This window comes from Zychaea mexicana (genome assembly GCF_025766255.1).
Source record: "Zychaea mexicana strain RSA 1403 chromosome Unknown BDB00scaffold_1, whole genome shotgun sequence".
Taxonomy (NCBI): domain Eukaryota; kingdom Fungi; phylum Mucoromycota; class Mucoromycetes; order Mucorales; family Lichtheimiaceae; genus Zychaea; species Zychaea mexicana.
The window spans coordinates 154,991-175,306 of NW_026516664.1; the positions used below are offsets into that span (position 1 = coordinate 154,991).

General features: G+C 46.3%; 6 protein-coding genes across 6 annotated transcripts; 4 read left to right on the forward strand and 2 right to left on the reverse strand.

Moving 5' to 3' along the window:
• The first annotated feature begins 228 nt into the window (after positions 1-228).
• BDB00DRAFT_2115 (chitin synthase-domain-containing protein) lies at positions 229-6,411 on the forward strand. The gene is made up of 3 exons (XM_053116479.1): positions 229-455; positions 593-2,408; positions 2,478-6,411. The coding sequence occupies exons 1-3, from the start codon at positions 439-441 to the stop codon at positions 6,135-6,137; spliced, it is 5,493 nt and encodes a 1,830-aa protein (XP_052985728.1). The 5' UTR covers positions 229-438; the 3' UTR covers positions 6,138-6,411.
• On the reverse strand, positions 6,328-7,512 carry BDB00DRAFT_794059 (P-loop containing nucleoside triphosphate hydrolase protein). The gene is made up of 3 exons (XM_053121280.1): positions 7,204-7,512; positions 6,709-7,067; positions 6,328-6,636 (listed from the first exon to the last, which is right to left on the reverse strand). Exons 1-3 carry the CDS (start codon positions 7,335-7,337, stop codon positions 6,332-6,334), a joined length of 798 nt encoding a protein of 265 aa, XP_052985729.1. The 5' UTR covers positions 7,338-7,512; the 3' UTR covers positions 6,328-6,331.
• A 1,089-nt stretch (positions 7,513-8,601) lies between these two features.
• BDB00DRAFT_752855 (kinase-like domain-containing protein) lies at positions 8,602-9,998 on the forward strand (the record flags this gene model as incomplete). Its single annotated transcript, XM_053118651.1, has 5 exons — positions 8,602-8,798; positions 8,868-9,034; positions 9,114-9,226; positions 9,299-9,694; positions 9,801-9,998. 5 exons carry the CDS (start codon positions 8,602-8,604, stop codon positions 9,996-9,998), a joined length of 1,071 nt encoding a protein of 356 aa, XP_052985730.1.
• A 391-nt stretch (positions 9,999-10,389) lies between these two features.
• BDB00DRAFT_880767 (uncharacterized protein) lies at positions 10,390-11,603 on the forward strand (the record flags this gene model as incomplete). Its single annotated transcript, XM_053128035.1, has 5 exons — positions 10,390-10,414; positions 10,565-10,672; positions 10,741-11,027; positions 11,122-11,246; positions 11,312-11,603. The coding sequence occupies 5 exons, from the start codon at positions 10,390-10,392 to the stop codon at positions 11,601-11,603; spliced, it is 837 nt and encodes a 278-aa protein (XP_052985731.1).
• A 368-nt stretch (positions 11,604-11,971) lies between these two features.
• BDB00DRAFT_782980 (uncharacterized protein) lies at positions 11,972-12,814 on the reverse strand (the record flags this gene model as incomplete). The annotated part of the gene is made up of 2 exons (XM_053120343.1): positions 11,972-12,277; positions 12,401-12,814. 2 exons carry the CDS (start codon positions 12,812-12,814, stop codon positions 11,972-11,974), a joined length of 720 nt encoding a protein of 239 aa, XP_052985732.1.
• Positions 12,815-18,227: 5,413 nt separating this feature from the next.
• Positions 18,228-19,550, forward strand: BDB00DRAFT_753149 (uncharacterized protein; the record flags this gene model as incomplete). The annotated part of the gene is made up of 3 exons (XM_053118671.1): positions 18,228-18,532; positions 18,794-19,011; positions 19,288-19,550. 3 exons carry the CDS (start codon positions 18,228-18,230, stop codon positions 19,548-19,550), a joined length of 786 nt encoding a protein of 261 aa, XP_052985733.1.
• Between the last annotated feature and the right edge of the window lie 766 nt (positions 19,551-20,316).

A 20,316-nucleotide genomic window follows, 5' to 3' on the forward strand; every position in this document is an offset into this window, starting at 1 on the left:
TGCACACACACATACCATCCAACAAAGAAGAGAAAAAGCATCCTTCCCCCCAAAAAAAGAGAACAAGCCATATATCTACTCTTTATGTCCTTATAAACAAACAACAACTCAACTCTATACTTATATAACATAAAATGGGTAAACAGAAAAGAGACGCCAAGGCGGATCTGACGACACTATCCAACTTGACCGACGATAATGTGGTGGGATGCCTTCGCGCACGATACGAAACGTACCAAATATATACCCGTCTAGGCACGCATCAGCTCGTCTCCATCAATGCATATAAACCGTTAGCGTTAAACGACGATCAGACCGGTCTTGAATATGTCGCAGCCTACAAAGACACCGCCCAACCACAGCAACAACAACAACAACAACAGCCACACATTTTCGACCTTGTGAATCGAGCGTATTTCTACATGCGCCGTACCGGTAATGATCAAGGAATTCTGGTAGTGTAAGTATGACCTCTTTTTGTATAAAAACCAAACAAAGAAAGATGACAAAAATTAGTTACAACAACATAACAACGAAATAACCCAAATGTTTTCTTTGCTCTGCTCTCTTTCTCTCATGAACGGTATGACAGTGGTGAATCGGGCAGTGGCAAGACCCAGATCCGAAATTTGATTATCCGCCATTTGGTGCGACTGAGCAGCCATAAAAAGGAAACCAAGGTTCAAGCTCAACTTGTGCATTCGCAAGCCATTCTCGACTGCTTTGGCAGCGCTGCCACCCACCAAAACAAGGATGCATCGCGCTACGGCTACTACGCTGAGGTCCAGTTCAGCGAGCGAGGCCGCATGATTGGCGCCAAAATAATCCACCATTTTCTTGAAAAGTCGCGCCTGACTTCATCGTCCGACGCCAATTTCCAGGTATTTTACCATCTCGTCCGCGGCGCTTCCGACGACGAGCGCCAGCAACTGCAGCTTCAAGACGAATTCAACTACTTGCGCCACTACCAGCAGAGGGTGTCCGAACAGGACAACCTCGTGGATCTGAAATCTGCCTTGAAACTCGCCGGCTTCCGTCGCGAACATATTTCCCGCATCCTGCAGCTCCTGGCAGCCATTCTGCATCTCGGCAACCTGTCATTCGTTGACCCTGGCGGTGTCAATAACCAAGACGCCGCCTATGTCAAAAACACAGACATTCTGGACCTCGTCGCAGACTTTTTGGGTGTCGATCCGCGTGCTTTGGAGAACGTGCTGGTGTTCAAGACCGCCATGATCCGTAAGGATGTCACGACACTCATCCTCAATGCAGAGCAGGCCTCGCTGCAGCGGGACGAGTTGGCACGCACCCTTTACTCGCTTTTGTTTGCCTGGATTGTCGAGCGAGTCAACAGCAAGCTGTGCGCCGAAAAATTCAACAGTTTTATCGGTATTGTGGATTTACCTGGCTATACGCAACCTCCCGCACAGCAGCAGCAGGCGAGCAAGTTCCATTCGTTGGTGGTCAATCTAGCAGCGGAACGTATCCACGGATTCATGACCAGCCAACTCTTTGCAACAGACGTGTACGACCAAGAAGGCATTTCGGTGCCACATGTCACACCGCGCTACCAGGCTGCCAATGTCCATGACTTCCTCTACCGGCCGTCACGTGGCGTGTGCTCCCTCGTCCACAGCATGTCCGAAAATGTGCGCAAGGGCAAGAAGCAATTAACGGATGCCGACCTTGTCGACTCGCTCATCAAGTACAACAGCAACAGCGCGTATTTCTCATCGTCCAATGCACCTGGCAGCCAGCAGCGACAGTTTGCTATCCAGCATTTCCAGGGCAACGTCACGTACGATCCCAACGGCTTCCTGGAGGCCAACAGTGACCAGGTCTTGGTCGACTTTGTGTCCCTGTTTCGCGGCGGTCCGGGTATGCCCGCCTCCTGGAATGCCTTTTTGGTTGAATTGTGGGACAAGAATTTGGCAACACAGAGCCACCCCAAGGACCAGGATGCGGTCGTGTCGGCCCAGCAGAAGCCCATGCGTCAGCCATCCATGCGTCAAAGCGTACGAAGAACCGCCAAACAGCAACAGCAGCAACAAAAGGAAGAAGCTGCCACCAGTGTCCTTGGCAATCTTCAAGTCTCCATGGACGAGCTGTTTGGTACACTCGAAGAAGCCAAGATATGGACCGTCTACTGTTTGCGGCCCAACGAGTCTCAGACTGCTGCTCAAGCCGATTCTCGATGTCTTTCACGGCAAGTCGCAGCCTTTGGCCTGGCTGATGTCGCTCAACAGACTGCAGCGCAGTATGGCGTTGCGTATACCCATGAAGAGTTCTTGGAGCGATATGCTGCCGTTCTCAACGGTGAACCAGATCGATTACCACGCGCTCAAACTGAATCGGTTGTACAACAGATGGGTTGGACAGCTACTGATGCAGCTGTCGGATCCACAAAGGTAATTTAAAAATAATTTTTGGAGAGAAAATGAACTTTATGCACTGATAAATGAACGTTGGTTTCTCAGATCTTTTTAGGCGATGCTGCATGGCGTGTGATGGAAGACCAGCTGCGGGTGCTGGAAAAAGATGAACAACGACGCAACAAGGATGCAAGCAAAGTTGCGGCAGGAGGAGCTATAGCAGGAGCAGGAGCAGCGGCAGCCATGGAGGACGATGAGCTCATGTACGATGACACACCACCAATGACGCGCGATGGCCACGACCCCGAAGAGTCACTCTTGCAGCGTGACATGTCGCGCCAGTCTGGCTCAGATTTTAACCTCATGGGCCCTACCGGTCTGCCCCCACCGCCTGTGGGTCGGTTCCAGCAACAAGACGATCAGCGCTCGTTCTATTCCGACGACGAATACTACTACCATGACAACTCAAGCCGCGGAGGAGGTGGTTACCGAGACCACGACGACTCTGTGTACGGTTCCGAATCGTATGGCCAGGAAAACATGATGCTGCGACCTACGGCACCGGTCATGGAAAAGGAAAACCTGGACGAAACCGAAGAAGATGAATCACAGCAGTCGGGCCAACGCAAGAGATGGTTGTTTTTCGTGTGGGCAGTGACGTGGTGGATCCCATCCAAGTTTTTGATCTGGTGCGGCCGCATGAAGCGCAAGGATGTCCGCATTGCGTGGCGCGAAAAGGTGGCGCTGTGTATGATTATTGTATTTCTCTGTGCTTTCATTATCTGGTTCCTGGTCTTTTTCGGCGAAATCGTGTGTCCTCATCAGGCCGTGTTCTCGGAAAGCGAGTTGCAGAGCTACAGCGAAAAGGAAAAGTCATATGTGTCAATCCGTGGCGAGGTGTTTGACCTGACCAATTACGCCCCACGCCACTATGTAAGCAACATTATTCCAACCGATACGGTGCTTGAATACGGTGGCACCGACGTCACCGACCTGTTCCCTGTTCAGGTGTCTGCCTTGTGCGAAGGCACCACTGGCTCCGTTTCCGAATACGTGTCGCTCAACTACCAGGTCAACTTGACGGACGACAATGCCCAATATCACGACTTCCGCTATTCTTCGGGCACCTATCAACCAGATTGGTACTATCAGAAGATCACCATGCTGCGACAAAACTACAAACTGGGACACATGGGCTACGAACCAAAGGCCATCAGTGACCAGGCATCTAGCGAGACCACAGTGCACGGTGTGCGCACGACGCGCAAGTGGGCTATCATTGACGAACACGTTTACGATTTGACGCAGTACGACATGGGCGGTCGCTATGTAGCTGCTCCTCCCAACGAACAAGCGCCTGGCAACATTGACCTCAACTTTATGGACCAGGCAGTGGTGAATCTGTTCCGACAGAAGAGCGGTGAGGACATTTCTGAAGATTGGCGAAACCTGAACATGGATGCAGCGGCCAAACAGCGACAACTTGTGTGCTTGCGCAACCTGTTCTTTGTCGGTATGGTCGACGGGCGTAACTCGGCAAAGTGTCAGTTCTCGACGTACCTGCTGCTGATTGTGACCTGCTTGCTCTGTGCCGTCATTGTTTTCAAGTTCTTGGCCGCCTTCCGTCTTGGCAGCGCGCGTGTACCTGAAGAACTCGACAAGTTTATCATCACCCAAGTCACCTGTTACACCGAAGACGAGGAATCACTGCGGAAAACGATCGATTCGATTGCCACCTTGCGATACGACGACAAGCGCAAGCTTTTGTTTGTCATTTGCGACGGCATGATTGTCGGTAGTGGAAACGACAAGCCCACGCCACGAATTGTCTTGGATATCCTGGGCGTCGATCCGCAAGTTGATCCCGAACCATTGTCGTTTGTTTCGGTCGGCGAAGGTCAAAAGCAGCACAACATGGGCAAGATTTACTCTGGTCTGTACGAAACATCCGGTCACGTCGTCCCCTATCTGGTCGTCGTCAAGTGCGGCAAGCCTACGGAGCGTTCCAAGCCCGGCAATCGAGGCAAGCGTGACTCGCAGTTGATCCTGATGCAGTTCTTGAACCGCGTCCACTTTGATGCGCCCATGACACCTTTGCAGCTCGAAATTTATCATCAAATGAAGAACGTCATTGGTGTCAGTCCGTCGCTCTACGAGTATGTGCTGATGGTGGATGCCGATACCGAAGTCATGCCCGACGGAATGACGTACCTGGCTTCGTCCATGGCGCACGACTCCAAGATCATTGGCGTTTGCGGTGAAACGAACCTGTCGAACGAAAAAGCGACGTGGACGACGATGATTCAAGTGTACGAGTACTTTATTTCCCATCACATGATCAAGGCTTTCGAATCGCTGTTCTCGACTGTGACCTGTTTGCCCGGCTGTTTTACCATGTATCGTATCCGCACAGTGGATGGCAGGCGCCCATTGTTCTGCAGCAACGACATCATCAACGACTATCAAATTAACAAGGTCGACACGTTACACAAAAAGAATTTGCTGCATTTGGGTGAAGATCGATACCTGACGACGCTGCTGCTGAAGCACTTTCCCAACTTCAAGACCAAGTTTGCGGCCGATGCTCAATGCCAGACCAATGCTCCGGACATGTGGAGCGTGCTGGTGTCTCAACGTCGACGATGGATCAACTCTACGATCCACAACCTCGGCGAGCTGGCGTTCCTGCCCCGTCTGTGCGGTTTCTGCTGTTTCTCGATGCGTTTCATTGTCATGCTCGACCTTATCAGTACCTTGGTGATGCCAGCCATCGTTGGCTACCTCGGCTACCTGATCTACAAACTGACCCAGCTTGAAAACACGGTGCCGTACCTTACTATCATTGTGTTGGCTGGTACCTACGGCTTGCAGGCTTTATTGTTTATTGTTAAGCGACGATGGGAGTACATTCTGTGGATGTTGGTGTCGATTCTGGCCATTCCGGTGTTTTGGTTCTACATTCCTCTGTATTCGTACTGGCACTTTGATGACTTCTCGTGGGGTAACACGCGTGTGGTCGTAGGTGAGAAGGGCAAGAAGATCCAGACTGTTGACGAGGGCGAGTTTGATCCAAAGTCGATTCCAACCATGACCTGGTCGCAGTACGAAAAGATGCTTCTGGCGGATGACTACTGGAGCGACGGTATGTCTCAAGGCAGCAGCAGTCGAAGCAGCTTCACACATCGCAGCCGCGCAAGAGGTGCCAGTGGTGCTGCTACGCCAATGAACGAAAGTGTGTATGGCGGCGCACCGATGAACGACACTATGAGCATGTATACCCACAGCATGATGATGAACAATAACAGTCCAAGCAACAACAACAACATCAACAATCCACCGTCTCAAGCGGGCTTTTATGCAGACGGAAATAGCGTCATGATGCCTTCGTCTGCATCGATACCCATGATGCCGTACACCACGTCACAGCCGCACATGCGTTCGTCGATGGTTTCGCAGCAGATGCCTCAGCAGCGGCCGTCCATGATGGCGTCGTCGTCATCGTTCATGATGCAGCCACCTCCTCCTCCGGCGTCCGTGCACGGAAGCAGTCAATCGCTCCTGATGGAAGACTTCAACAACTACAGCGGACCGTCGAACGAGGAGATTTTGGCCGAGGTGAAGCAGATCCTTGCGGCGGCAGACTTGACCAAGGTGACCAAGAAGCAGGTCCGTGAGGAGTTGCAGGCGGTGTTTGGAGTCTCCATGGCGGGCCGAAAGGACTATATTAATGCATGCATTGAAAATGTACTACAAGGGCGCATGTAACATTCTTCTTCCTCTTCCTCTTCTTCCTTTATACTAGTTTTCCCTTCATTCTTTCTCCCTTTTGTGTATTTATTCTTCTTCTTCTTCTTCCTTGTTCATCTCTCTCTCTTCGCTCTCACTTACTCAATTCACTCAAGCACGACGTATCTCATCACATATACTATTAAAAATCACTTTTCTTTTATTGAGACCATCTATGTGACGTCTACGGGCAAGCCTCCTCGGAAAGCGCTTGGCGACAAGCGTCGTGATTTCTTCTTTTGCTGGTCCTGGTCTTGATCTTGTGGGACAGTGAGGACTTGGACTTGGTGCTGGTCGTCGTTGTCATGTTCGTTCTCAGAGTCACCCGGTGAGGGTGGCTGGGAACGGGTAAGCTTAATATGTCGCGTGGCAACACGATCTGCCTGTCGAGCATCATGAGTGATCCAAATGCAAGCAAACTTCTTCAACGTTTCTTCGACTTTCCCTGCCGAGTCCGGATCCAATGCCGATGTGGGTTCTTTTAAGAAGGATACCTGGGATCATTAGTATCTCTCTTTCTTTGTTCTTCATAAACAAAAATAGTAGCTACCATCCAATAAGAGAACATCCGGCTTAAAGGCCAAGGCGATGGCCAGTGCACAGCGCTGCATCTCGCCACCAGACAAGTTACTCCACTTTTCGGTAAAGTGCGACTCGGACAGGTTCCAGCTCATGCCGATCTGGACAGGGTCGCCGATGTGCTGCTTGGCCGTTTGGCTCGAGTATTTCTTGACAATCTTGAACAAGTCCAAAGGACAGCCCGGATGGGCGGTAGGCCGTTGAGGAATGTACATGACACGTGAGCGCCACACTGGGATCCCATACTCGGACGGTTTTTTGCCTCGCAGCTTGCTGTAGCCGCCCGTATAGGGGACTAGCTCGGCCAAGCATTTTAACAAGGTTGTCTTGCTATAGCAGTGTACCGTACCATCAACAGCAGATGATGGAGGAAGATATTACAAGGGGAAAAAGAAAGATGTGAGCCTATTTTGCAGACAGAGTGGGAAAAAAAGTCTTTTTAGGAAAGAGTACGGATGATGGTTACCCAGTGCCGCTGGGACCTTGCAAGGCCAATATCTCGCGCTGGTTTAGTTCAAAGTCGATATCCTTAAACAGCCATCGACCGCCGTCTTCGAGGCGCATCGATATGCCGTGTGCTTCAAACAGAGGCCGACCCATGCGTGCTCAGTTACTTTGAAGGAAGAAGAAGAGAAGAAAAAGAAGGTGCGGACTATTATTATTCGACGAAACATGGTGTGCTGCCTGCTATTAAGTGCCGGTTTCTCCTTTGCAAGCAAGCAGGCCAAGCAAACAATGGGAGAAGGGAGAGTTGGATTGGGAAGGTGGGGGGGGGGGGTGGGTGGAGGGGGAGGGAAGAGAGAGAGAGGGAGGGGAGGGTGTCACTTTCCGTTTTCGATCACTTTTTCTCTGGCCTTGTTTTCCCTTCTGCACAGCAGCAGTCAGCACTTAACACACCCGCAAAGAGAGAGAGAGAGAGAGAGAGCCAACCGCACACACACACACACACACACACACACACACACAAAAGATAACACTCTTTTCTTATTTTTTTGCCTTTTCCTTTTTCTTTGCAGCTCTTCCTGCTTGCTCTCTCTCTCTTTTTTCCACTCTTGCGCTGCCTCATCTTCCTCTGTCAATCAACCTGCATTCACTCATTGAAAATCCATGTGTGCTCTTCCAATCGCAGCAATGCTGCCAACGACTGCAACAACAACAACAACGACAACAACAACGACAAGGCGACGGGGCGTAAACTGGCACACGACGTTCTACAAGACTGCGGGCTATCCCAAAGAAGTGATCGTGATTGAAGACAGTCCTCCGTTGCCGCCAGCACAGTGCACGCGCTCCAAGCGGAAGCGTCTTCAAGAGGAGCCGGTGGCAAGCAAAAGACGAGTGCAAGGTTGGTTGGGTTCTTCCTATTGTTACATAAATTTTTACCGCGGGTTTTATTTTCGTTTTGGTGGTTGCTGCTTTCAATCAACCCTTTTGCTAAGACCCAAACGCTAATTCGCTCCCCTTAAAACCCAACAACCACCACCACCACCACCGAACGCAACCTACTAGCCGAGCCACCACCGGCCGCCAGTCTCAAGGTAAGCTGCAGACTGTCTTTCCAATCAACACAGGACCCTGCTCATTCCCTTCCCCCCTCCCTCCACCCCTCCTACACACAGACTAACCAAGTCGGTTTAAAAGTACCCATGCGTCGTCGATAAAGACGGCCATCTTGTCTTCCGGGCCAATTATGTCCTCAAGGGCCGATGTAAGTCTTTTCCCATGGTTACCTGTCGGATGGCTTTTTGAGTGGGTGACGTGGTGTTCTTGATTGAAGTTCGTCTCTCCTTTATTCCGGGTAACCCCACACAGCACACACCATCCCACTCACTAAAACCCTAACCCTACCCCCCCCCCTTTTCCCATGCAAAATATTCCAGACAAGGCCGTGGCTGAACTGGGCAAAGGCACCTTTGGCCAGGTGTTCAAATGCAAAGATTTGCTCTTTGGCAACTATGTAGCCGTCAAGGTCATCCGCGCGATTCCAAAGTACCGCGAGGCCAGCAAGATCGAAATCCGTGTCCTTGAAACACTCAAGGAACATGATCCCACCAACCAGTAGTAAGTGCACCATCTTGTTGTTACTGCTCTTGTTTGATATTCACACTTGCATTTCGCATATCGTTTTAGTCAGTGCATCCAGCTCCATTCTACGTTCACCCATTATGATCATGTCTGCATGGTCTTTGATATGCTCGACCAGTCCGTCTTTGATTTCCTCAAGTTCAACAATTTCCATCCGTTCCCACTGGCCCACGTGCAAGACATGGCCCGTCAGATTTTGCGCAGTGTTGCATGTAAGCCTTTGCCTTCCTTCCATTGCTGCTGCTATCTACTGTCTACATCGAATAAAAAGACTTACCAACTACTTTGAAGATATGCACGGACAAAATCTAGTCCATACCGATCTAAAGCCAGAAAATATCATGCTGGTCAATAGCGCCAGTCGGACCACTTCTGTGCGAACCATTGAAAATGGCAAAGCACAGGTTAGCTAGAACATAAAGAAAAAGAACTTGTCGGGAATACTCACACAGACTTCTTCTACTACTGCTAAATAGAAATGGGACAAACAAGTACTCCTCAACACAGAAATCCAGCTGATTGACTTTGGCTCAGCCACGTTTGAGGACGAATATCATTCATCCATCGTCTCAACACGCCACTATCGCGCACCAGAGATCATCCTGGGCACCGGCTGGTCCTACCCATGCGACATCTGGTCCATCGGCTGTGTCCTTGTCGAGCTCTTTACTGGCGATGCCCTCTTCCAAACACACGAAAACCTGGAGCACCTGGCCATGATGGAGGTTGTCCTGGGCAAAATTCCAGTGCATATCATCCGAAATGCAAGTTCAGACGCCAAAAAGTACTTTTCCAATGGCCGCACACGATACCCTGACAAAACCACAAGTGTCAAATCTCGCGAATATTTTGCAGAGACAAAGCCTCTTGCTGTAAGTAGGCGCTAATTCTAGTTGCGCCGCACTGACATTTTGTTCATGTGTGTGTGTGTGTAGGCTGCTGTTGACAACTAACAATGAACCGCCGAATTTATTTTAGGAAAAAATATCACCCACGACACAGTACAATCGGCTATTTCTAGACCTGTTGCGTAAAATGCTCATGTACGACCCTAAAAAGCGCATCACTCCAGGGCAAGCGCTTAACCATCCATTCTTACACACCCGTTTCGACGACTTTGGACATGTTGAGGAGCCTACGCCTCCACTTTCGTCTGCAGAAGATTCACAAAACTGAGAAGAAGAAGCATGATCCTTTTAGCCTCCCCACCTCCTCATCATCATCACTTACTAGTCGTATTTACTTTACGCTGACGAAGAAAAAAAGAGAGAGAGAGACCCATCGCTTTTGTTTTTTTTTTCTATCCAACGCACTGCTGTACATTCACACACACAAACACACACACATGTACACATACGCGCGAACACACACACAAGAGTACGCATTATATACTTCCATCACCATCATCATCCATCCGTCGTGCATTTGATGATACGCACACCAAGTGTGGCGTACTTGTTACTGCTGCTTCTTGTTGTGGTGATAAATAGTGTGGCTGATAGCGAAATTGTAACAACCTTTCTTAATGCAGCGGCGCCTTTTCGTGCAGTGTTGCAACCGACTGTTCATGGCTTCTACCAAAATCTCGAGCCGTGAGTTCCTATTTTTTTTTTCCTTGCATTTGTAAAAAAAGAAAACCCACTGCATTTCTAATTGGACAAACATCCCCACATTCTAAACTAAACACTTTCTTTTTTCTCTTCCCTTGACGCCTGAAAAACTCGCCACCGGAAAATATATAGTCACTGTGGAACAGACGAACCCTTTGGAAGTAGGCAAACAAGCCAAATATGTCATTCGACACGCCGAGAATATGAATGGCAACGATTTCATCTTGTCTTTTCCACGAGGTAAGAAAAAGAAGAAAAAGAAACTCAAACTACATCTAATGGTGTTGTTGTATCCCACAATAAAACAGGCGCTTACACCGGTATGCGAACAGTTCAAAAAACAGCTGTGGTTGAACTTTTGTCGCATTTGAAACGGTTAAGCAGTTCGCTTTCGCTAATGAAGTTTGTGCCTGAAAACAACAACGACAGCGCTAATGGTACCGAGCCCAAACATGTAAGCAGCGAGCTATCGTCGTTTCGTGACCCGTTGAAGCTCGAGGAAAAGCTTGTGCCACTGCTAAAAGAAGGTCTGTCGTCCTTCAAGCATGGCGAGCAAGAGACTAAGATCACGATCATTATTGCCTACTCTCACGAGGTAAAAATATCTAAAAGGATAATTCCTCCCTGTCTCTGTCTCTGTGTGCTTGTTTGCTAAGAGAATTCACTTGACTGTTATTATGAACCTGTAGCAAGGGAAACCATGCTTTGCCGCACAATTCTTGCCATTGGCGGCACCCGTACAACAACGGGTCAAAGTGAAAGTGGAAAACAAGACACGTAATACGCCTGTAGTGAAGGATTCTCAATGGGTCAGGTATATAAAAAGAATACTACCTATGGGGAGAGGAAGTGTGGGTAATGACACCAATTTTTGCATAGGGAACGAGCTGGACTGGAAAAGAGCAAAGCACAGGATGTCAATGAAGTCGTGCTGACCGACGATACCGGGAACTTGTACGAAGGCATGTCGTCCAATTTCTTTGCAGTCAAGACAGACGAGCGTGGCAAGGCCGTGGTAATGTGTGCACCCCTTGAACATGTGCTGCTAGGCACGGTCATGAAAATCGTAATGAGTGTCTGTGAAAAGCACCACATTCCGATCGAGTGGCGTTTCCCGCAGATTGCGGACGCACGGGCCAACAAATGGCAAGGCTGTTTTATAACCAGTTGAGTTTCCCAACTCTCAAATCGAGAAAGTATCTCCATTACATGCAATAACAGGCTAATTTCTTCTTCGTTGTTTAGGTACTTCACGATTGCTGTTGCCCATTGAAGGTCTTTATTTCAATGATGGAAGGTTAGTTAGAAAAACCGGGGGGGGGGGGTAAGGGAGGATGTTAAAAAGAGTGGAGAGTAGGGCAGGAGGAGACAACTAAACCGGATGTGTCGTAGTGCACCAATTCTTTTTCCGGAAGCATCCGAAACCATTGAATTCTTAAGGCATCAAGTGCAGCAAGAAATATACAAAAGTGCATACAAGATTTGCCAAGGATAAAAAAGGCACATCTATACAACAGCAGCCATGTTCTAATTACATCATTATGACGTCGTTGTCGTGCGACGCAAATCAAATTCAATTATGAAAATCACCTCCTCCGTTGTAGATATTTTCGCATAATAGCGCAGCGGCTGTCCGTCCCAATATTTGAGAACGTCCATCTCGAATCCAGGCACTTTGACAGTACACTTGTTGAAATCAATGTATGGGTTCGAGAACTGCATGTTCCATACTTGATTTGGGCCAACATCAACTGCCTTGCGGTTTTGTGGATACTTGAAGAACGCACGACGGTCTTCGGGTGTTTTAAGGTCCATGGACAATGCAGTGATATTTTCTTGAACAGACTCACCATTGGGTGATGGCCAAGTTACCGTTGTTGTTGCTGTGTTTTCTTCTTCTTTCCGTTGTTGTTGTTGTTGTTGTTGTTGTTGTTGTCCTGGTAATGACAATGAGGAGTATGGTTCAACCTGGATCTGGTTCATTGTGATAATGAGAGGACTGAATGCATACGGTTTTGGATCCTTTAAATTAGCCTGTAAACCGGGATCCCACCATTGTGCAAATTTGAGCAACAAGGAGCTGCCAAAGGGGAGTTGCAACGGTCGTTCAAACTGGTTACCGAATTGAATATCGTCAGCGGTGATACAAGGCTGTTCTAGAAGAAACCGACCACAGATCTGTATGCAGAACAAATCTGTGTTGTTTTCGTCGTCAAAGTATTTGCTGTGGGGTGCGTCTGGGTAATCGCGTATACGTGCTGTAATGTAGCCGTCAAACTTGTCGGTTTGGATCCGTCCAGGATGGGCATCGTCATTGATTGTAATAGGTTTGAGTGTGTCCAGCGATGCACCTATACGGACGGTAAGATCGAGGTTGCTCATACTATTTTACTGAATTATATTTGTAGGAAGAAGAAAATCAAGAGAGACGTGAAAGGAGTAATACGTCATGTTGTTCCATGTTTCTTTGTCCTATTTGCTAGAAAGTGGACTTATTTACTATTATGCAGACATTTTACTGTTAAACCCCGACGACCTTTGTGATGTGCTGAAATGGATCAGTGTGCATAACTCACCTCTCTCACCACCGGGACAACAGTGGAGTCATTTGGCTCTTGCCTAATCTCGAGCCTAAATAACAGCAAAGACATATCTATTAATTTGGCTTCTGGCAACTGAATCGATGATGACAATGAGAAAGAGTTTACGATCTCCCAACTCGCACGTGATCTGTAATGTTATTGTGCCTATAACTAGACTAAAATGCACAAACTGAAGCCGATCATAATCTGAGTAATAACAAAGAATCTATTGCGTTATCCTAAAAAGCACCATTATAAATTTACTGCAGTAAGATACTGTAGCAGCCATGTACGCAGGTAATCGTCACTAAAAATACAAAGTATATACGCAGGCTGAATTTAGATATATCATTCTAAATAGAATATCCAGATTAACAACAAAAGCATGCTGTGCCAAGTTCTAGATTTTTTGACAATAGATATCGATTGAACCCCGGTCTTCGGCAACACTGTCATCACTTGATAAGTTTGATAAACTGGATGTACAAAGATAAATCGACCCAAAATGAGTTACGGCAGCTGTCAAACTTGCTGTTTTTGAATTCGGTGTATCATAAATGTACGGAGCCTCTGAGCTAAAGTTCATTACACTGCTCGCGTGTTGCCCTTATTCGACTTCTATGCTCTTATTACTGTATTTATCTTGTTTGTAATCTAGTACTGTATGCATATAGGTTAATTGGATATCATATTGTACAAAGGATAACGATTAATTCATAAATCAAAAAACAACTTTCGCTTCACCCATTCGTTTTTAGGATTGATTTTTCAAACACTTATATTAAGAACACTCCACGGCCTCCACCACCGAACTACATACAGACGACCCCTTTTACTTTCAACCCCGTTAGCTTTGACCCCTCGCTATGATATCTTCAAGTTTGTTGGAGTTATCAAACAAACAAGATTAGCAAGGATTACAAGTTGTTAACGCCTACCTTCAACCCTCACTAATTTCACACAAAATTTAGAATTGCGCGCTATGTAATTAACGAGGATCTACTGTGCTTGAGTATAGCAACCTAGGTCTCTTGGCAATAATTAAGATAAATTGCATACATCAGTTTGACGAAAAGCCACTGGTTGTGAGCCTATTTGGATATGCTCGTATCATACGATGATAATTCTTGCAACACATCAAGCATTTTAGATAGAGTGGAATCCAGGAAATAACAAATAATGAAGTGGGCTCCTTAAGGCTTTTTTTCTCTTTTATCTTTTTTGCAGAGACCGGCTAAATACTTTTTCTTTAAAACATATGATACTCCCTTTCACTTTTGTATCAAATACAGTATCAGGAGAAGCTACGGCACATTTATAACTCACAGTTGCTGATAATGATACTACTATCTAGTGAGAACTATACACAAGTTGACCCTTAGTAACATCGGAAGCGCAAAATTGACGAATATAACTCACTACATATGTATGTATACTACACATGTATCGCAGAACCATGCTGTTGTGATGTAGTAGGAGTAATATGCTAATTACATGGTCTATATGTAATCCCATCACATATTCTAACTTACTCTCTTTTATAATGTCTCCTGCCCATAATTAATATGTAAGCATTTTAGTGGTCTCGAATGATGATTCTTTTCATTAAGGGAGTATGTAACATAGTGGTAGTTCAAGCAAAAGTAATGAAAACTACGTTGCGCTACCTTTATTTTACGTGTATGTATGCATATTTTGATCTTGTGTGGTGGCGTTCGGCGCGCCGATGTGACCTATTAGTGAACTACCCTTCGTAACAGATGCTTTTGTTGTTTTGCATGTCACTTTTTTATTTTGGTGTGCGATTTAATTGGGTACATTTAATTTATTGTATAAAGTATAAAGTAATAATGATAATAATAGTAGATAGAAATGACCACTACTAGGGATTAGTACGTACTCATCTCCAGTCCTATAAATGATACAGTAGTCAGTTCTGAATCGCGGTAATGATAGCCCTTGTTCTTCTTTCACAATTCTCACAAAGTCCTTCAATTGCGGTGCTCTTCTATATCTCTTCATTTCGTGAGACTGGTGTGTAGTTGCTTTTATTTTCCTGTTGTGAGGGGAGCCAAAAGGTTTTTGTGTGACCTACAGATCACTAGTGTCCCGCCTTTCGTTAATTTTGACATTTACATACGACATAAGTGAGTCTCTCACTGTGGTTACTTAGTCTATCATTGCCATTCTCATTGACAAACATTATCGTTTTGTAATAGGAATACGAAAGGCGTTGCCTTGTGGTAGAACTACCCATAATAAGTATATCATTTCAAGCACGAAGGCATGTGAAGGCGATTTAAGGCTTTTTACATGTTGGGGCGCTCATATAACTATTGGGAATTACTACGCGCACGACAAAAATTGACCTCGCGCACGACATTTTTTTTGGTAGTTTAGTATTCCGCAGTTGTCGTGCGCACCGTCTCTTGCACAGCCTGAAAGACCCGCGCACGACAAAATCTGATCTCGCGCAACGACAATTTTTTTGGCAGTTGTCGTTTACCTCAACGTACTCGACGATTTATGTTCTTTTTGTCTCATATTTAAGCTCTTGTGCCTTGTCTCCGGATTTAATTGTTCTTGTTCTTCGCCCTCCAAATATTCAACAATTTGGTTGACACATTATTATCATCTTTCGTTATATATACGTCGAATATTACACTGACCGTCAAAAATAATTTTATTTGAATAGAATTACATGACAGCCCTAGCTCTGGCAAGTTTTGGAACACGAAACACAGGATATGTCTTTGCAGCCAATACCATCGTCATTGATATTAAATTGGTGACAACACTTGGTGCACCGGCTACCCACTTTTCTATGGTCTTGGCTACGTCTTTTTGTGTTGACTAAGAAATCGTCTCGCTTGTGCTTCAATATATTATAATACTTATGTTGGCACAAAGTTGTTTGCTTGCCATTTGGATACACGGTATGTTAACGTTCCAGTTACTCGGCATATATCATCATAGTTCTGTCGTGCGCAGGGTCTTTCAAACTGTGCGAGAGACCGTGCGCACGACAACTGCCAAAAAAAATGTCGTGCGCGAGGTCAATTTTTGTCGTGCGCGTAGTAATTCCCTAACTATTACCATCTTGCTGTAAGTGAGCGGTTTCTTCCATTTCTTCTAACACATGGTGGGGACGGATCTCGCAAAACAAAACAACTGGGCTCGTCGTCATGGAACGCGAGTCAAAACGCGTCACGTTAATCAAAACTTGTTGTCTCAATGTGTATCGTTTCGTTACGGCTAACCAGCGAAGAAATCCTAAATCTAGCTTCTTCGACCGCATATACACACACAATTGCTTGCAGAACAATGTCCGCTTTAAATATCTTCTCACGGAACGCGGCGTCGTACAGAGCCACGATAATTGCTGTGTACTTAATGTAACTTGCGGCGCATAACATTAAAGTGTACCAGATTGAAACCGGTAGTAGTAGCAGTAGCAAGTGATTTCATTTAAGGCTGCTATCTAATCACGATTATCACCAAAATCAATCTTTCTCCTTAGCTTGTCAGTCACATGAATGGTGTGTGGTTCTATAACTCCCTGTAGGAGCGTATCATCTATAATTCATCCTCAACCACGAGAGAAACAGTAATTGCACGTTTTAAATATGATCTATGAAACGATCAAAGGGCTAGAAGCGTGTTCGAGAAGAATTTTTGAAGTACAATACACGTAACCTCGATGCTGCTTTAATGCACTCGTCTCATGACCTTCGCCAAATTATTAGTCTACTGATACTGTCAGCAATTGAACTGGTCGCAAGCAAGTATTTTTCAATTCTTACATGAATTTATGAGTAATCATGCATAATGAGGAAAAAAGCAGCTCTTAGCAATGGTGACACGCGACGATCGCATAAACCTTAAAAACAATGCTCAGTATAAAAAACCCGCTTCTCCTTCCTGTTCTCTCGCCTTTTTTGGTTCCCAGAATAGCCCTCACCATGCTCCGTGCACGAACTCGCCCACGACTTGAACGCCATTTGTCAACCATATTCGACGATCCGGCATTCGCTGATCTACGACTGACCTTTGTTCACCCCATGTACCCATTCAGCATGCGGTTCGACGTCCACAAGAATATTATCTCACAATCGCCCTTTCTCAAAGACATACTAAGTAACCTGACTGAACTCCACAACCACACGACAGTGTATGTTTATGACAGAAACAGCAGTAGCAATACCAGCAACAGCAACAACAATGAAGCGGTTTTATCCAAAGAAGTCGAGTCAAAAGTGCTCACGATCGATTTGGCTGGTGCACTACTCAATCGTGGATTCGTCTTGACACCGTGTCAACATATCATTCGCCGCAAATGGCAGCGTCCTGTATCGACGTCGGCTTCGACGTCAGCGTCGCCAGCCTCGTCGTTGTCATTAGCGTCAGGATCAACAAAGCCAACGCCAGCAACAACAGCTGGTGCGCATTCGTCGGGCGCTGGCACTATCAAGCCACTCGCGTACCACATTCTGTCTTCGCACATTCGATTCGCGTTGCGATGGATGTACACGTACAATCGACAACAACTCATTCAAACATTGGAAGAAGAAGATACACTAAGAGTTCTTGCCATGGCTGTACTGTTTGGATTAGACGATCTTGCGACGGCATGTGTCGAGAAATACATTGAAGAGCAGCTGTCCATGCTGACAATCATACGCGATCTGGAACATATTTGCCAACTGCCACGAAATCATCACGCGTACTTGCAGCTCAGGGACGCAGCACTGTTGCTATTGCTACGCCATGGCGCAGACGAACCAGAATTATTAAGCGAGCTGCCAGTTGACTACATGGCCGATGTACTCAACGCGGATATGCTATTTGTCGGATGCGAGTATGAGCGATACTGTCTCATTCGCGAGGTGTTGTCCCTGTTCATGCGATCCGTCGGAGAAATCACTTGGACAAAGAACGGCCCTGTGGATCAAGATCGCAAGCGGCTTTCGGGATTCGTCAAACCGAAACCCGTTACAGCCTCTGACATTCGCTCGCGTAAACGAAAGCGCATACCATCTAATGAACTCATGCCAGGCCATACCTCAACGCATCGTGCCCATAAGCTTGCCCGTCTCAGCTTTTCGGCGACTGTCCCGTTCAAGAGCTTGGCTGAGCATGGATCATCTGGTGGCGTCATTGACAAAGCAACCGTCCTGTCACATTTGCTAAAGACAACTATCAATTACAGCAACATGACATTTGAACAGCTCACCAAGGTTCTCCAGGATGGCATTGTCGATGACGAGATTGTGTTCCGGGCGTTCTGGCAACGTGAAGCGTTTGAACGACTACTGCGTGATGATGGCGACCACGACGACATTGTTGATGAAGAAGCCAGTGACGAGCGACAAGCAGCGTTGAATGATTTCTTTGATGTCAGCGACTCGGATGAACGTCGAAGACAAATGCTGTTGGGAACGCCCAAATATCGATTCTGCATGTCCCTCGAATTGTCACCACCATCTATTGAGAACGGCTGGATCCGAGGAGACTGCGTGTCATCAAACGAGGAAGAGCATCGCGGGGATGATCGTGATAGTTCTTGTGTTGCAGTGGATGGGGATCATCTGTATCCGAAAGAGGTGTCCGCAAGATCTGGTGATGACGATGATGAAGAGGAAGAAGAAATTTTGAATTTTAACGAAGATGACGACGAGGATGACGACGAGATTGGTAATCATAAAGTTGGTGAGCTTGCCGTTGCTGTTTCGCCGCCATCCCCATCCAGGCGGCTGTCAATACAGACGTCATCTCTCAGCGCTTTCAATGATGACAGCAACGACAAACCAACACAAGAACAAGAGCAGACGAGTCGAGATCACAAGCATGTTATCTGGCGAAAGAAGTTTTATTCACAACCCGAGGCAATATGGGGTGCAACATATCGCGTTCAAATCGAGGCACAAGTCATTCCCCGGCATTTAATGGTTATTCAAGAGCATGATGACGAGAAAAGAAATAATGGCGAAAACAGCAGTAGCCTTGTTGATGAGGACGACAGTGAACGAGATGGCTCCAAAGATAATCAAGTACTGGTTTGTCGCTTTGAGTTGCAACAAATGCTCCCGGACAGCTCGGGTAATTTTTCAGTTGCGTCGACAGCACACCTCCACAAAACCAAAACACCCGTACTGTTGCAACGACCCACTGCTACAGAAATGTTCTCATCTCAGCCGGTATCGCCCGCTCTTAAACAAGAAGCAACTCCAAAAGCAGCAACACAACCAAATATACCTCAGCGTCGCCGCTCAGCACCTTCACAGCTCGCTTCAAGTGAAGTATCCAGGCAACCACGCATTCGTTACACTATCCATTGCCTAAACCAACGGGAAGGCTTGATCGAAAACCGACTTGTGGATCCCGAAGACCGAGTGCTGGTAGCGGTGACTGACATGAGTGAAGACGAAGACAATACTCATACGGGTTACGTTGGCCAAGTTTGGTTGGATGGATGCGATTTCCGAGGGTCTATCAAGGTGGATGCTGTTGTTTGCTTGGAGGTGCATGGAGCCTAGCGTTTGACAATATCTCCTTCTTCCCTATTATGTCAAATAAGGCATAAAGTTGCTGTATGCATATCTTCAATAATAGTAGTAATAGTTTTAAAAAACGCAATATGTATTATCATTGGCACATCCCTTCTCTTTTACATGCGCTATTCCTGATTTTCTGCTACTACATGTAAAATTTCACTCTTCTTGAGGTACACGTCATGTGAACTAAGAATTACTTTTTTTTTTCGCGGATATTTTGAAATATTTTGACCCTTACACTGCTATTTCGTCTGCCAAGAAGTTTGCTAATAAGAGGCAGAACCCTAATGAGCTCATTTGTTATACTTCACATTTTAAGAATATCTTTAAATCATACATTCCTCTTTGGACTTTGATACGAGCTGTATCTAAGATGGTCGCCTCACCAACAGTATCATAAGCAATGTTTAAGAGCAACCCGACCGTAACTATAGTTACAAAAAGCCAAGATACAAAGCGATCCTTACTACATGTTATAGTCGCCATCATGTAAGATCATTTCTCGAAAGCTTTATTTTAATGTAGAGTGTAGTCGATAAGATCGTATCTTGATTGTTCGTATTTACCAGTTTTTTTACCATTTGCATAACTTCGTTGAGCCACATAGACCAAATACCTTAGCAGATTGATCGATTCCATGGCTTTTCCTTGAGCATCAAACTTAATAGCATTTGTGATATTTTATTGAGAATTGCTTGACGGACTATCATATCTGCATCAAGCACGAACAAGGTAAACAAGTTTGGTA

What these genes read in the sequence shown, in the direction of transcription:
- BDB00DRAFT_2115 (XM_053116479.1), top strand. An exon ending in CAGCTGTCGGATCCACAAAG is followed by an intron (nt 2,409 to 2,477) that starts GTAATTTAAAAA and finishes TTGGTTTCTCAG; the next exon opens with ATCTTTTTAGGCGATGCTGC.
- BDB00DRAFT_794059 (XM_053121280.1), bottom strand. Translation starts at nt 7,337, where the DNA reads ATGGGTCGGCCTCTGTTTGAAGCACACGGCATATCGATGCGCCTCGAA. An exon ending in CAAGGTCCCAGCGGCACTGG is followed by an intron (nt 7,068 to 7,203) that starts GTAACCATCATC and finishes ACACTGCTATAG; the next exon opens with CAAGACAACCTTGTTAAAAT. An exon ending in GGATGTTCTCTTATTGGATG is followed by an intron (nt 6,637 to 6,708) that starts GTAGCTACTATT and finishes CCTTCTTAAAAG; the next exon opens with AACCCACATCGGCATTGGAT.